Source organism: Trichomycterus rosablanca, chromosome 10 (genome assembly GCF_030014385.1).
Source record: "Trichomycterus rosablanca isolate fTriRos1 chromosome 10, fTriRos1.hap1, whole genome shotgun sequence".
Taxonomy (NCBI): domain Eukaryota; kingdom Metazoa; phylum Chordata; class Actinopteri; order Siluriformes; family Trichomycteridae; genus Trichomycterus; species Trichomycterus rosablanca.
The window spans coordinates 18,604,457-18,619,072 of record NC_085997.1 but is presented as its reverse complement, the minus strand read 5'-3'; the positions used below and the strand labels follow the sequence as shown (position 1 = coordinate 18,619,072).

The window sequence follows — 14,616 nt, the reverse complement described above, 5'->3', positions numbered from 1 at the left end:
CAGCTGTTAGGGGTCATTTTTTTACTTGCTGAGTAGTTGAGTTGTAAGTAAGTTGTATTGACAGATGTTGCTGTTTAGTAGATGTTTAAAATAATTGTGTGAAGTCTTTTTAATTGCAAGAATAAAACGAGGTAGAATTTGCACAATAGATGTTTTTAGAATTGTTTTTAGAATTACAGCGTTCAAATTGAGTATTAATTTCATTTAATTTTTATTGATTGCTTCATCCTGATCAGAGGTCATCAGTGGGTCCGACCGGTTTCACTGGGAAATAGTGAGCGCTAGGCAAGAATATCCTAAACATATCTTCAGCCAAAAGAAGCCACCCCCACACCCCAGCCCCTTCCTTCCTCCCCACTGCTCTTCCTTCCTTTTACTGTATTTGTTTATGCTTGTAAATGCACACTTGGTATTTATTGTATAAGAGTATGAAGTCAAAATCCACGTGCCACGTTTGTCATGTAAAAAAAAATCAGTCCAATACAGAGAATTTCAGACCTTTTACATCTTAATGTGACCTATAATCTGTGCAATTCAACATAAATAAATAGTCTGGTTGCATTAATGCTTTGTTAAAGCTTCTTTTCATGTTATGGCAGCATTCAGTCTTTTTGGGTAGGAGTCTATCAGTATGGCACACCCTGACTTGGCAATCTTTGCCCACTTTTCCTTGCAAAAGTGCTCCAAATCTGTCAGATTACAAGGGAGTCTCCTGTACACAGCCCTCTTCAGGTCACCCCACATATTTTCAGTTGGATCCATATCTGGCTGGGCCATTCTAAAACTTTGATCTTTTTTGATGAAGCCATTCTGTTGTGGATGTGGGGGTATGATTTGGGTTGTTGTTGTGCTAAAAGTCTTGAAGGTTTTGTGCCAAAAGTGACTGATATTTGGAACTGTTCATAATTTACTCTATCTTGACTTAAGCCTCAGTTCATGTAAAAGAAAAACAAACATAATGCTGCCACCATCATGCTTCACTGTGGGTATGGTGTTTTAAAGATGCTCAGAGTTTTACATTAAAGGTCACATTAAATGTGGAAAGTAATCTAAAATGGTTTATCTCTGGTTTATCGCCTCACAGCAAGAAGGTCCTGGGTTCGATTCCCAGGTGGAGCGGTCTAGGTCCTTTCTTACCAGATTGCATCCGAAAAAAACACGTCACTGTACACGCTTCTTCCGACACGTGCACAGCCCTCCTCTTCTCGCCCCTTTATGCACAGGCGTCTCTTTTGCCAATCAGGGTCCTTACACAGCGTATTAAGACCCACCCACCCACACATAGTCCGGCTCCCACCCTGCAGATACGGTGGCCAATTAGTATCAGCTGCAGGCACTGCCAATTATGCCCGCTAGATGGCGCCCAGCTGACCGGAGGCAACACCGAGTTTCGAACCGAGGAGTTCAGAAACTCGGTGCTGGTGTGCAGGCCACCTGGGCGCCGGTCTAGGTCCTTTCTGTGTGGAGTTCGCTTGTTCTACCCCTGTCTGCGTGGGTTTCCTCCGGGAGCTCCAGTTTCCTGAATTGAAAAATTGGAGATACTAAATTGTCCATGACTGTGTTTGACATTAAAGACTTGAACTTGTGTAATGGGTAACTACGTGTCTTGTCATGAACGTAACCAAATAGTGTAAAACATGATGTTAAAATCCTAATAAATAAATAAATAACATTGTGACAGGGGTGTGTAGGCATTTTATATTAAGTGTATGCTGTAGTAGTATAGTATATGTAGTTACTACATATGTAAGACGACTTATTGATTGTTGATGAGAGGCTGTAAAATTAATGATATTATGTAAGTAAATATGTAAATATTTAAGTAAAGTATGTAAAAACTTGTTTTAGAACATGATGTTTATAATGTTTGTATGTTTCCAGTTCTTGCAGGACACCCTGGATGCTCTATTCAACATAATGATGGAGAACTCTGACAGTGACACTTTTGACACACTGGTGTTTGATGCCCTGGTAAGCCATTTACACACAATTAGGGATTTCAACTTTGCTCATTTCTTTTAACCAAGAAGCTTATAGCATCATAATGAAATATAAAACACATGATTAATTTTATATCCTCTAGTTAATATATACTACATTTAATAAAGAACAGTGTGACAATGACTGTGGCAGTAATGTAGAAAAGTATGATATTTATAAACACTGAGCAGAACCGGTTCTCTTAAATTGTAATTTAATGTGAATTTAAAAATAATTAGCTGGTGGCAAACAGTACATTACAAGCGCTAACTAAATGTGTTAATAATAATTTATAAAGATACAGTCGGTATCTTAAAGCTCATAAGCAGGATCATGAAGATAATATTCAAATCAAAACTTATATAAAACAATTTCTGTTTTTTATGCTTAAATTCTTTTATTACAATCAACCCCGAATCAGAAAAAGTTGAGACAGCATATAAAATGCAAGTAATAAAAACAGGGTTTCTTACACATTCTCTATGCAGGCAGGCCAGTCCGGTACCCATACCCTCTTCTTTCGCAGCAATGCCTTTGTAATGTGTGCAGCATGTGGTTTTGCATTTTCTTGTTAACCCTTTGATGCACAAGCTAAGCAAACCCCTTCTAATGCACAACATGGGTGGAAAATGACCCATATTCATCCATTCAGGAATATTTTCATATGCACATTTGTCAGTTATTCATGTATTTGCTGTCTTAGCTAATAAAAGCTATCTATACTAGAATATGTAAACAGCTAGCAAGCAAATAGTATTGGACATATTCAAGATTCAAGGGCCTAGTCTTTGGTTGTCTTTCAAAAGATCAGTAAATATGTTTTTAACTACAAACACTTACAAATGTCAGTAGTTCCTGTCAAATTCCATAGTAAATACATAAGGGTCATTTTTGACCCATGTTGTGCATTAGAAGGGTAGTGATACAAAAATGATTTTTATTAAAAAAGTAAAAAATATAAAACTGAAATAAGGATTTGTGATGATCAAAAACAAGTTAATTGAGGAATTCATGGAAGCTTGAATGATATATAGAAAATAAAAACTCAGTCGGGTCACTTTTGACCCAGGTTGTGCATCAAAGGGTTAAAAATGCATGAACGTCCCTCGAAAAGATGACGTCTTGAAGGCAGCATAAGTTGCTCTAAGATCTTAAAGTACTTTTCTGCATTAATGCTGCCGTCAGAGAGGTGTAAATGACCTTTGCCAAGGTCACTGCCACAGCCCCATACCATGACAGACCTTGGCATTTGGACTTGTTGCTGATACCAGTCTGGATGGTCCTTTTTATCTTTGGTCCGGAGCACATGGCTTCCATTTTTTTCAAAAAAGACCTGGAAAACTGATTCATCTGACCACAATACACATTTCCACTGTGTCATGGTCCATCCTAGATGCCTCCAAGCCCAGAGAAGTCGGCGCCGCTTCTGTCCCAAGCTTTTCTGGTTTGGGGTTGTATTTAATAATAGATAATGTTGTGAATGTTAGGGTAAGTAATGTCATTGTAGTTTCTACACACTAATCACATGGTATAAGCTAAGAGAACATCAGTTGGTTAAAGCCCCTTATTTAAAATGTCCTGCAACATTGTCATGTGAATGTCAGAGCATCATGTTGACAGAAATCTTTGACCAATCCTGGCAAACTAAGGATCCACAGCCGTGTATCATATTGTGTATGTAATACTGGTGAACGTGATATGTTGTAGTGCTTGTGATTGACTATGTAAAAGTTCTGGGAGATTTCACTGGTTACTGTTACATCAGTGGTAGGTTGCAGCAAAGATTAATGAAACATTAGTTTAACAGCTGTCTTAACCATCAGTTAACCAACACATTTGTGGATTGATGGGTAAACTTTACTGTCAACTTCCCACTAAGTATTAAACTGTTACACCCTATGCAGTTTGAAGTTCCGGTCGAACTGAACGCTTTCACTCCCTATGGTTTAAAATCTCAATGTCCGAATTTCCTGTGTAGTCCACTTCACAGGGAACGTAGGGGGGGATTGAAATGCACCTTGAGTCTCAAATCTGAACAAGTCTGAACTCTCACTAGCTCCTCTCTCAGTTCAAATCAAACTGTTAGAAAAGAACACAAATTATGTTTTTATCTGGCAGCATTAATCACTGTTTTCTTGTCATTTATTAGTTAATCAATTAACAAAACAACAATTTTAAACTGCTTAACATCTGCATAATCTTTTCATTTATTTATTTTTGTTAACACTTTATCCTGACTAAAGATTCAGTCCCACCTGAAAACAATGGTGCAAGACAGGAATACACCTCACATGGCGCCAATCCACTAACTGAAACATCGAGCGGCACGGTGGCTTAGTGGGTAGCACTGTCGCCTCACAGCAAGAAGGTCCTGGGTTCGATCCCCAGGTGGTGCGGTCCGGGTCCTTTCTGTGTGGAGTTTGCATGTTCTCCCCGTGTCTGCGTGGGTTTTCCCCGGGTGCAGACATGCAAGTGAGGTGAATTGGAGATACAAAATTGTCCATGACTGTGTTCGATATAACCTTGAGAAATGATGAACTTTGTGTAACGAGTAATTACCGTGTGTCTGTCATGAATGTAACCAAAGAGTGTAAAACATGACGTTAAAATCCTAATAAACAAACAAACAAACAAACAAAACTGAAACACCCACCCACCTACTTGGGTTTATTTAGAGTAGCCACTCCACCTACTGCTTGCTTCTTAAAGGTAGAAGTAAGAACAAGAAAAAAAAAAAAGAAAAAAAAAAGGTTCTTAGGATCAAGTTGCTATTTGGAGTCCAACCCCCATCAGGTACCAATCTGCTGCCCACACATAGTGACATACTGGCAGAATTTCCTTCCCGCAAACACACCTTAACCAAATTTTCACTAATAAATGACTACAATTAAATGCTTTTCATTTTGAAATATACTTTTACCTTTAGGCATGTTTTATAAAACATACCTGTGCACAAACATCATCTTGGAGTGCTGATACCAAAATAGGACAAGCTGATTCTTGTCTGTTGAAGAAAGATTTGCTTCCTGATTGTGGGTTTTAGCTATAAACAGTCTGCACCACATATCATATGCAATCATCTAGTGAAGGGAGAGTGCCCTTGGATCTCTGTCCAATGTAAAATACCTATAACAATTGAACATATATTAACAAAGTGCCCAACGTATCACAAAAAGATTGACACGCCATGGATGGAATATTCAACTATCAAGTTTCTAAAAAACATAAAATTGATAGTACATATTTAGAACCAACATCGTACAGTAAACCTTGCACATTAATAAATCAATAAGAATCAACCAATCTGATCTGACGTTGTTTGACGTTGAACTAGAACTGTCCTGTCATTAAAGTAACCAAAGTGTAACCAAAATCCTAATAAACAAACAAACATTATATGCAGTCCATCTTTTATCCAAAGCAATATAGAATTCTGACTGAATGCAGTTTGAGCAGTTGAGGGTTAAGGACCTTGCTTTGGGGCCCAACAATGGCAATTTGGCAGTGATAAGGCTTAAACCAGCAATCTTCTGAGTTCTAGTCCAGTACTTTAACCACTGCCCTGGCATCATATAGCCTGGATACCTAAAAGAGGAAGAAGGACACAATCAGACCTTACAAGGTGACCAGAACAGAAACGAAGCTACTAAACCACATTATGTACATTGTTTTGTACATTTCAGCATTTGGCAGACGCCTTTATCCAAAGCGACTTACATTACAGTATAGAATCTGAGCAGTATAGGGTTAAGGGCCTTGCTCAAGGGCCCAACAGTGGGAACCTGGTGGTGGTCGGGTTTGAACCAGCGACCTTTCGATTACTAGTCCAGTAACCTAACCACTAGGCTACAACTGCCCCACAAGTTACATTATTTTGAACATGTGATGAGGCACCCACATGACAACATTAAAGGTAGTGTTATGACAGAACTTGTCTCATAACATATAGCACCCCTGATGATATCTAGTATATTGTTAGTAGTGTTCATGTTGTGGTCTTTTTACTTGATAAACTTCGTAAAATAGACAAAATTTTCCTCAGGTTGTAATTGTATTCCTACAAAGAGCATATGTACCCAATTAAATAGCAACTCGTTGGTTTTAACTGCTAGTTTGAGTCCTTGAAACTCTAACATACAGTGTATCACAAAAGTGAGTACACCCCTCACATTTCTGCAGATATTTGAGTATATCTTTTCATGGGACAACACTGACAAAATGACACTTTGACACAATGAAAAGTAGTCTGTGTGCAGCTTATATAACAGTGTAAATTTATTCTTCCCTCAAAATAACTCAATATACAGCCATTAATGTCTAAACCACCGGCAACAAAAGTGAGTACACCCCTTAGTGAAAGTTCCTAAAGTGTCAATATTTTGTGTGGCCACCATTATTTCCCAGAACTGCCTTAACTCTCCTGGGCATGGAGTTTACCAGAGCTTCACAGGTTGCCACTGGAATGCTTTTCCACTCCTCCATGACGACATCACGGAGCTGGCGGATATTCGAGACTTTGCGCTCCTCCACCTTCCGCTTGAGGATGCCCCAAAGATGTTCTATTGGGTTTAGGTCTGGAGACATGCTTGGCCAGTCCATCACCTTTACCCTCAGCCTCTTCAATAAAGCAGTGGTCGTCTTAGAGGTGTGTTTGGGGTCATTATCTCGCTGGAACACTGCCCTGCGACCCAGTTTCCGGAGGGAGGGGATCATGCTCTGCTTCAGTATTTCACAGTACATATTGGAGTTCATGTGTCCCTCAATGAAATGTAACTCCCCAACACCTGCTGCACTCATGAAGCCCCAGACCATGGCATTCCCACCACCATGCTTGACTGTAGGCATGACACACTTATCTTTGTACTCCTCACCTGATTGCCGCCACACATGCTTGAGACCATCTGAACCAAACAAATTAATCTTGGTCTCATCAGACCATAGGACATGGTTCCAGTATTCCATGTCCTTTGTTGACATGTCTTCAGCAAACTGTTTGCGGGCTTTCTTGTGTAGAGACTTCAGAAGAGGCTTCCTTCTGGGGTGACAGCCATGCAGACCAATTTGATGTAGTGTGCGGCGTATGGCCTGAGCACTGACAGGCTGACCCACCACCTTTTCAATCTCTGCAGCAATGCTGACAGCACTCCTGCGCCTATCTTTCAAAGACAGCAGTTGGATGTGACGCTGAGCACGTGCACTCAGCTTCTTTGGACGACCAACGCGAGGTCTGTTCTGAGTGGACCCTGCTCTTTTAAAACGCTGGATGATCTTGGCCACTGTGCTGCAGCTCAGTTTCAGGGTGTTGGCCATCTTCATGTAGCGCAACAATTCGTCTTTTAAGATCCTCAGAGAGTTCTTTGCCATGAGGTGCCATGTTGGAACTTTCAGTGACCAGTATGAGAGAGTGTGAGAGCTGTACTACTAAATTGAACACACCTGCTCCCTATGCACACCTGAGACCTAGTAACACTAACGAGTCACATGACATTTTGGAGGGAAAATGACAAGCAGTGCTCAATTTGGACATTTAGGGGTGTAGTCTCTTAGGGGTGTACTCACTTTTGTTGCCGGTGGTTTAGACATTAATGGCTGTATATTGAGTTATTTTGAGGGAAGAATAAATTTACACTGTTATATAAGCTGCACACAGACTACTTTTCATTGTGTCAAAGTGTCATTTTGTCAGTGTTGTCCCATGAAAAGATATACTCAAATATCTGCAGAAATGTGAGGGGTGTACTCACTTTTGTGATACACTGTATATTGCTTCTGTGCTCATTAAGGGGAAAACACTGTCCATCTGAACTTTGGCTGGCTTGCTTAACTCTTCAACCATATTTCTAATGTGCATGGAATACATTTCTACGCAGCACAGTCTGCACCCGAGAATACTTTAAGTAAACCATATACTTTTGGTTTAGGTAGAGAAATGATACCCAGGACTGCAAGTGCAGAATCACTTTGTACTTAAATGGTTTAAATTAGTCAGCACCGACTGCTATAAAATGATGCTATCTCTATTTCAGACTGTGGGAATTTTAGTTCATTTTCATGAGTGTAAATAGTCATTATACCGCTGAAAAGCTTTTAGCACTTTCCAGCTTTTAATTAGAAAGTCACCGTCAGTATCCTATAAACGGTCCATCTTGCATAAATCTCCAAGTCATTTTTTCCAGTCTATTTACATTTTACATCTCATTTTCTAACAACGTTTCCTTGACAGAGTTGCCCGGCTGTGCTTCTCATTTTTTTCATCAGTGTTCCGGTACTGGCTTGAGTTTTAATGAGGCTTTGTGTTTTCCATAGGTGTTTATAATTGGACTGATAGCAGACAGAAAGTTCCAGCATTTCAACCCCGTTCTGGAGACGTACATTCGGAAACACTTCAGTGCCACCCTGGCGTACATGTGAGTGAATATTCTTTGCACTACCCACGCATAATGAGCAGCTGGATTAAACGACTTCTGCTAGTGTGAATTTCAATTTCATGATTCTCTCGTTTGGCTAATGACCTTTTAATAAGCACCCCAGCGGGACTTTGTCAATGTGAAAAAGAACAATTCCAGTTTGGATTTAATGTATTTTTGTAATTTAGGAGTAATATGTGAATGTGTTTATCAGGAAACTGACAAAGGTCCTCAAGAACTACGTGGATCATGCAGAGAAACTGACAGATCAGCTGCTGAAGGCCATGAAAGCCCTGGAGTACATCTTCAAATTCATTGTGCGCTCACGAGTCCTCTTCAACCAGTACGTTCTCTCACTTTCTTATCAATGGACTATTGGTATAGCAATTTATTAAACGTACCTGACTTGGGTTATGATGAATATAAACGTTCTCTAACTGACTATACACATTTAATGCCTCTCTGAAATAGCAAAAACACACTTTTTGGAAGGTGTAGCAACATACGGATGCACCCATTGCTGTCTGACATGCAGTCAAGAATATAGTTATGCAAACACTGGCAGTGGAATCTGTCATACTGAAGAGATCACTTGCTGACTATCTCTGTCCAAGAGTGCCACCTTTCCAATAGATCAGTTTATTAACTTCCTGCCTTGCTTCAGCAGTTCTGTGGTCATATATAAGTTCTGCTTTTGGGAAGTGGAAACATCTTGAAACAGCTAAATTCTAGGCAATGCATAATTAGTATTTAATTTATTTTTGTTTTTTTTGGACTGTTCTGGTTTCAGATGTCTGGTTTTGGTTGATAAACAGGTGAATAAATAAAGGGCTTAGTGGGTGGATAGTGTTTAAATAAACAGATTTTCGGTGGGTAGATAAACGTAGGTGGGTGAATAAATGGCTTGGTTTGTAAATAGATGGTTATACATAGATATTATACATAGTCTCATATTGGCCTGTACTTATGATTCATTATTCATTTAATTTATCTTATGACATGTCAGGATCAAACTTGTATCAGGAAAAAGAGCTTGTCAGTATAACCACTTTCATTTTACGGTCTGGGAAAAGCTTTATTTTAAATCATCAGATATATTTACACATGATAATAATAGTAATAATAATAATAGGATGTCAGGGGTCCAAGCACAGATTAGCCCAGTGTATGCGGGTGGAGCGACATGGTTCTTAAGGCTTTTTTTGTAGGGCACGAGACAAGTAATTAGGGCAAACATTTTGTCCCTACGTCTAGGGTAGGAGATATGGATTTTGAAGTTTGACAGTATGCTGTAGCGCCGCCATCAGGTCAGTGGGGCTAAGGTTGAGGTCCTGAGTAGCAGTGGGACTACTACCTGTTGACCAAGTCTCATGTCTGTATGACTTACGTTTTAGTCTGTGTAGTGGTCAAAAACTTCCTGCAAGCTGATTGGTCCGTGGTGACCATGTTTTTACGGATATAATGCCAGGAGCATAGATCTGTGTGTTTTGTTTTATCTGACAACAACAACAACAACAATAATATTAATAATCCAAACAAACAAATGTTCCAGCACCCAACAATAATAATAATAAATAATAATAAGAAGAAGCAAACAAGTGTTCCAACACTAATAACAACAATAATAATAATAATAATAATAATAAAAATAATAAAAATAATAATAAGAAGCCTAACAAACAATAGTGTTCCAACACCCAACAACAACAACAATAATAGTAATAATAATAATAATAATAATAAGCATAACAAAGAAGTGTTCCAACACCCAACAATAATAATACTAATAATAATAATAATAATCCTAACAAACAATAGTGTTCCAACACTAACAACAACAACAATAATAGTAATAATCCTAACAAACAATAGTGTTCCAACACCCAACACTAACAACAATAACAATAATAATAATAATCCTAACAAACAATAGTGTTCCAACACCCAACAACAAAACAACAATAATAATAATAATAATAATAATAATAACTATAATAAGTATAATAATTATAATAATATTTATAATAATTATTATAATAAATATTATAATAATTATAATAAGTAGAAGAATCCTAAAAACAATAGTGTTCCAACATCCAACAACAACAATAATAAAATAATAATAATAATAATAAACAATATTTTTCTAACACCTAACAATAATCAAAACAACAACAACAATAATAATAATAATAAGAAGAAGAATCCTAAACACATTAGTGTTCCAACACCCAACAACAACAATAATAAAATAATAATAATAATAATAAACAATATTTTTCTAACACCTAACAATAATCAAAACAACAACAACAATAATAATAATAATAATAATAACAACAGGTTACACCTACCCTGGAAGCACTAGTTTGGATAAAGGAAATTCTAGCAGGGCTACATCCAGAACAGAGCTTCAGTTTGTCTGTGGACATACATTTAGAATGATGATGCTTTGTTTATGCTTTTGGATTTAACTATTGGTTTCTTTTCTTCTTTCATCTCCAGTGAGTTTAACCTGTATGATAGTTTAATAGACGTGCATGAGTTAGGCCAAAGTTTATGTAAATAATGATGAATTAGGGGAGTATCATGCAGATCATATGTACACAAATAATGATGATCCAGTAAGAACAATCATATAAGCTAGTTTTAATCTGTCTCACAGTTTTATGAATTTTTGCAGAGTTTATATGTGATAAAAAAAAAAGCTAAACACCCTCATGAATCTGTCCTTGTTTTATGCAATTTTGATAAATCACTTTGTGATGGAATTAAATCTTATTGACTGATCAGCTTATACTTCTACTACAAAGACTTTCCAAATAAAGTCCACAATGTTCTGCCTCTCTTAAGCTGACGTACCGGCTTACTTTACTGGTGAATATAAAACTTTAATAGGAGTATTAAAAATTAATCATGGCTGATCTTGGACTGGGCTTCATCACTGCTCACTATGCATTAAACATCAAAACTAGTCAAGAAACAGAACTTTTTAAACATGGACCTAGATTCGTCTGCAGACAGCTGCTGGGGAGTTATTCAGCTCTCTATTTTCAGCAGTAATACTCCTGCCTGCTTTAATTCACTTATTCAGTCTCATAGGGTGTTGTGGTGTCATTTTCCTCCGACTGAAATTATAAAGCTGACAGAGATGATATTTGATATTGGATCAGAATGAAGAGCTTTGTAGCAGGTCTGTATGGGGATGAGGGATCTGGTAGGTGCAGTAAAGTAATCTTTACCTCTGATTACTTTCTATGTAGAGTTTGATGTGCTATTCCATGGTCTACATGAGTTGTCTGATAGTACTTTGGGTTCTTCACCTTCCAGAAACATGAATAAAGTGGATGTGCTTCTTGAAATTACCCCCTTGTCCAAGTTAGTGTTTGTGTGTAATGCCCAGTCTTGGATTGACATAATGATTAGAGTGCATTTGTGCTTTGAGCACAATGTTTTCTGGTTGCACCGGAACATGATCAACATGAAGCAGTTAGTAAAAATGAATTTAAGCAACAGGATATTCCGCTAGCACACCAGCGCCGAGATTCTGAAACTCTGTGTTGCCACCGGTCGGCTGGGCGCCGTCTAGCGGGCATAATTGGCAGTGCCTGCAGCAGACATGGTTCTGCTAGGGCGGGATGATCGGAGTATGTGTATGGGGTCTTCAAACGTTGTGTAAGGACCCTGATTGGCAGATAGAGAGGCGCCTGTACAGAGTGCATAGGTGAAAAAGGGTTTTGCTAAGGGCTACGAGCGGGTCGCAGGGGGCTTGAGCAGCAATATACCCACTTAGACTGCAATCAGGGATTACCAGCAATGGAAGACAAATTGACTACACTAAATTGGGAGAAAATGGGAGATAAATGCATTAATAAAAATAGAAAAAAAGAAACATCTGACTATCATATTTATATTTATTTATTAATAGTTTTTTTTTTTTTTAATTATTATTATTTTTCTATTTTATTTATTGTCAATTTGCCTTCCGCTGCTGGGGGATCCCTGATTGCAGTCGGGGTGGGTATATTGCTGCTCACGCCTCCTCCGACCCGTGCGCAGCCCTTAGCGGAACCCTTTTTCACCCATGCATTATGCACAGGTGCCTCTATCTGCCATTCAGGGTCCTTACACAGCGTTTGAAGACCTAGCAGAAATTTTTCTGCTGCAGGCACTGCCAATTATGCCTGCTAGATGGCACCCAACCGACCGGTCGAACCGAGGAGTTCATAATCTTGGCACTGGTGTGCTAGCGGAATATCCCGCTGCACCACCTGGGCGCCTGTCAGATGTTTTCATTCCTCTGAGTGAAATGTTGAATGAATATTTCAGGTCTTTTTTTTAACATGTCTGCAGGTTTATTGTGAGATTTTTAATAAGCCAAACTCATCTTTTAGGAAAACTGAATCTGCCAGGCAGGTGATCCTATTAGACAAGCTTTTGCATTAAATCACATTTCATTTCCTTCTATCGTGATACTTGTGATTACAAACCAAATAATGCCATCATTTCCAGTTCCTTTTTGAAGCTCTGCTAGAATAAAGGTGCTCCACTGACAGGCTTGTGTCCAACAGACTACTGTAGAATAAAGGAGTCTCTGGGTCGATGTTAGGGGTGCTGCTGTGTGACTTAATGACCTCTAGATAAATTGAGTTCAGAGTAAGTGATGGGTTTCAGGCCTGCAGGGAGAGGACATGCTGTCCTTCATGTGTCTTTGTAGAGAGTACAGAACAAAAAATGGGCTTAATCATTTAAAGCCCTGAGCACTGAGTTCAGGTCGGGCTAGTGCCGCCGGTGGAAGCTTTCTATTGTTTTTAGAAGTGCTGATATTCATTTATAGTACTTTCAGACTTACTTTTCTCTGCAAAAATGCACATTATAATTGGTTTACAGTCTTTGTGGGTATCTAGTGGGTCTCAGTGGGTATTATTGTGGATGCTGTTGTGAGGGTCAGGGTCATTTAATATGCTGCAACAACACAGTTCACTGACCAGTCCTGCCATAAGGATTTCGTTCAGCATCCTTCCCAGACGGCTGATCTTTGTTTGTGTGTTATCTTTGTGTGTTCTCTACAGGCTGTATGAAAATAAAGGGGAAGCAGATTTTATGGAGTCAATAAGGAATCTCTTCACCTCGTTCAGTATAATGATGAACAGCGATGCAGAAAGCACCAGCATGGTCAAGGTACATTACTATTTCTTTATAGTGTGTATTTCCCCAGTGTTTGATCATATCATGTGTGGATTATTGGTAAAAATCTGAGCATACGGGAAAACACCTTTCCCATTAATTAAGTTCAGGTGTTTCAGCCACACCCATTGCTAACAGGTTTCTAAAATGTATTATACTGTATGTGTATGTATAACTTTGTCACAGTAGTTTTGGAAAGACCATTTGCTCTGCCAGCATGTCTATGCTTGTGTGCTAAAAGTGGAGTCTGTAAGGACATGTGTTAAGTTGTTTTGAATGTCAGAATACTAGTGGCCAGCACAAAGCCTCAATCTAACCACACTGAACACATTTGGTATGAATGAGAACATGCTTTTAGTCTACTAATGAAGTCCAGTCATTCAGCTCTTTCAAAGAGAAAAATTTTTTTTTGACCCTACCAGTGCTTGAAGCTGACTATTACTCACTGGTACACTTCTACATTTTACTTTTTGGCAAACTCTGACTTTTTCTGGCACATTGGCACTTCTCACAAGCTGCCTGTACTTGACCTTATTATATGAGGTTCTGGGTGATTTATAGTGACTGTATATTAATTGCTTTACCCAGAGGACACTATGTGACGCTCATCTGTAGATGTACAGTCAAGCCAGAAAGTCTGTACACCTCTTTCATCGTCTCCACGTTGTATTATGTTACAGACTCATTCTATAATAGATTGAATTCTTTTTTTTACTCAAACATCTACACAAAATCACTGATAATTATGAAGTGAAAACAGGGTTTAGAAAATCTGCAATTTTATTTTACTGACAAAAATGGTTTATTTAAGGGTTACATATCTGTACACACCCTTAGCTTAAATCTTGGTTGATGCACCTTTGGCAGCAATTACAGCTTCAAGGCGTCTTGGGGAAAGAAGCTACCAGCTTGGCACACTTGTTTTTGGACATTTTTGCCCATTCCTCTTGGCATATCCTTTCAGTTCCGTCAGGTTGGATGGGGAGCGTCAGTACACAACCATTTTCAACTCCTTCCACAGATGTTCGATTGTCCCTCTATT

General features: G+C 38.6%; 1 protein-coding gene across 3 annotated transcripts in view; it reads left to right on the top strand.

Moving 5' to 3' along the window:
- The window catches only part of dock1 (dedicator of cytokinesis 1), a 469,250-nt gene that overhangs the window by 154,102 nt on the left and 300,532 nt on the right, over positions 1-14,616 (top strand). For all 3 annotated transcript variants that reach the window (XM_063002899.1, XM_063002901.1, XM_063002900.1), the window contains 4 exons: positions 1,882-1,971; positions 8,287-8,387; positions 8,602-8,730; positions 13,460-13,568. In XM_063002899.1, coding sequence (XP_062858969.1) covers positions 1,882-1,971; positions 8,287-8,387; positions 8,602-8,730; positions 13,460-13,568 — 429 coding nt within the window. The remainder of the gene's footprint in view (positions 1-1,881; positions 1,972-8,286; positions 8,388-8,601; positions 8,731-13,459; positions 13,569-14,616) is intronic.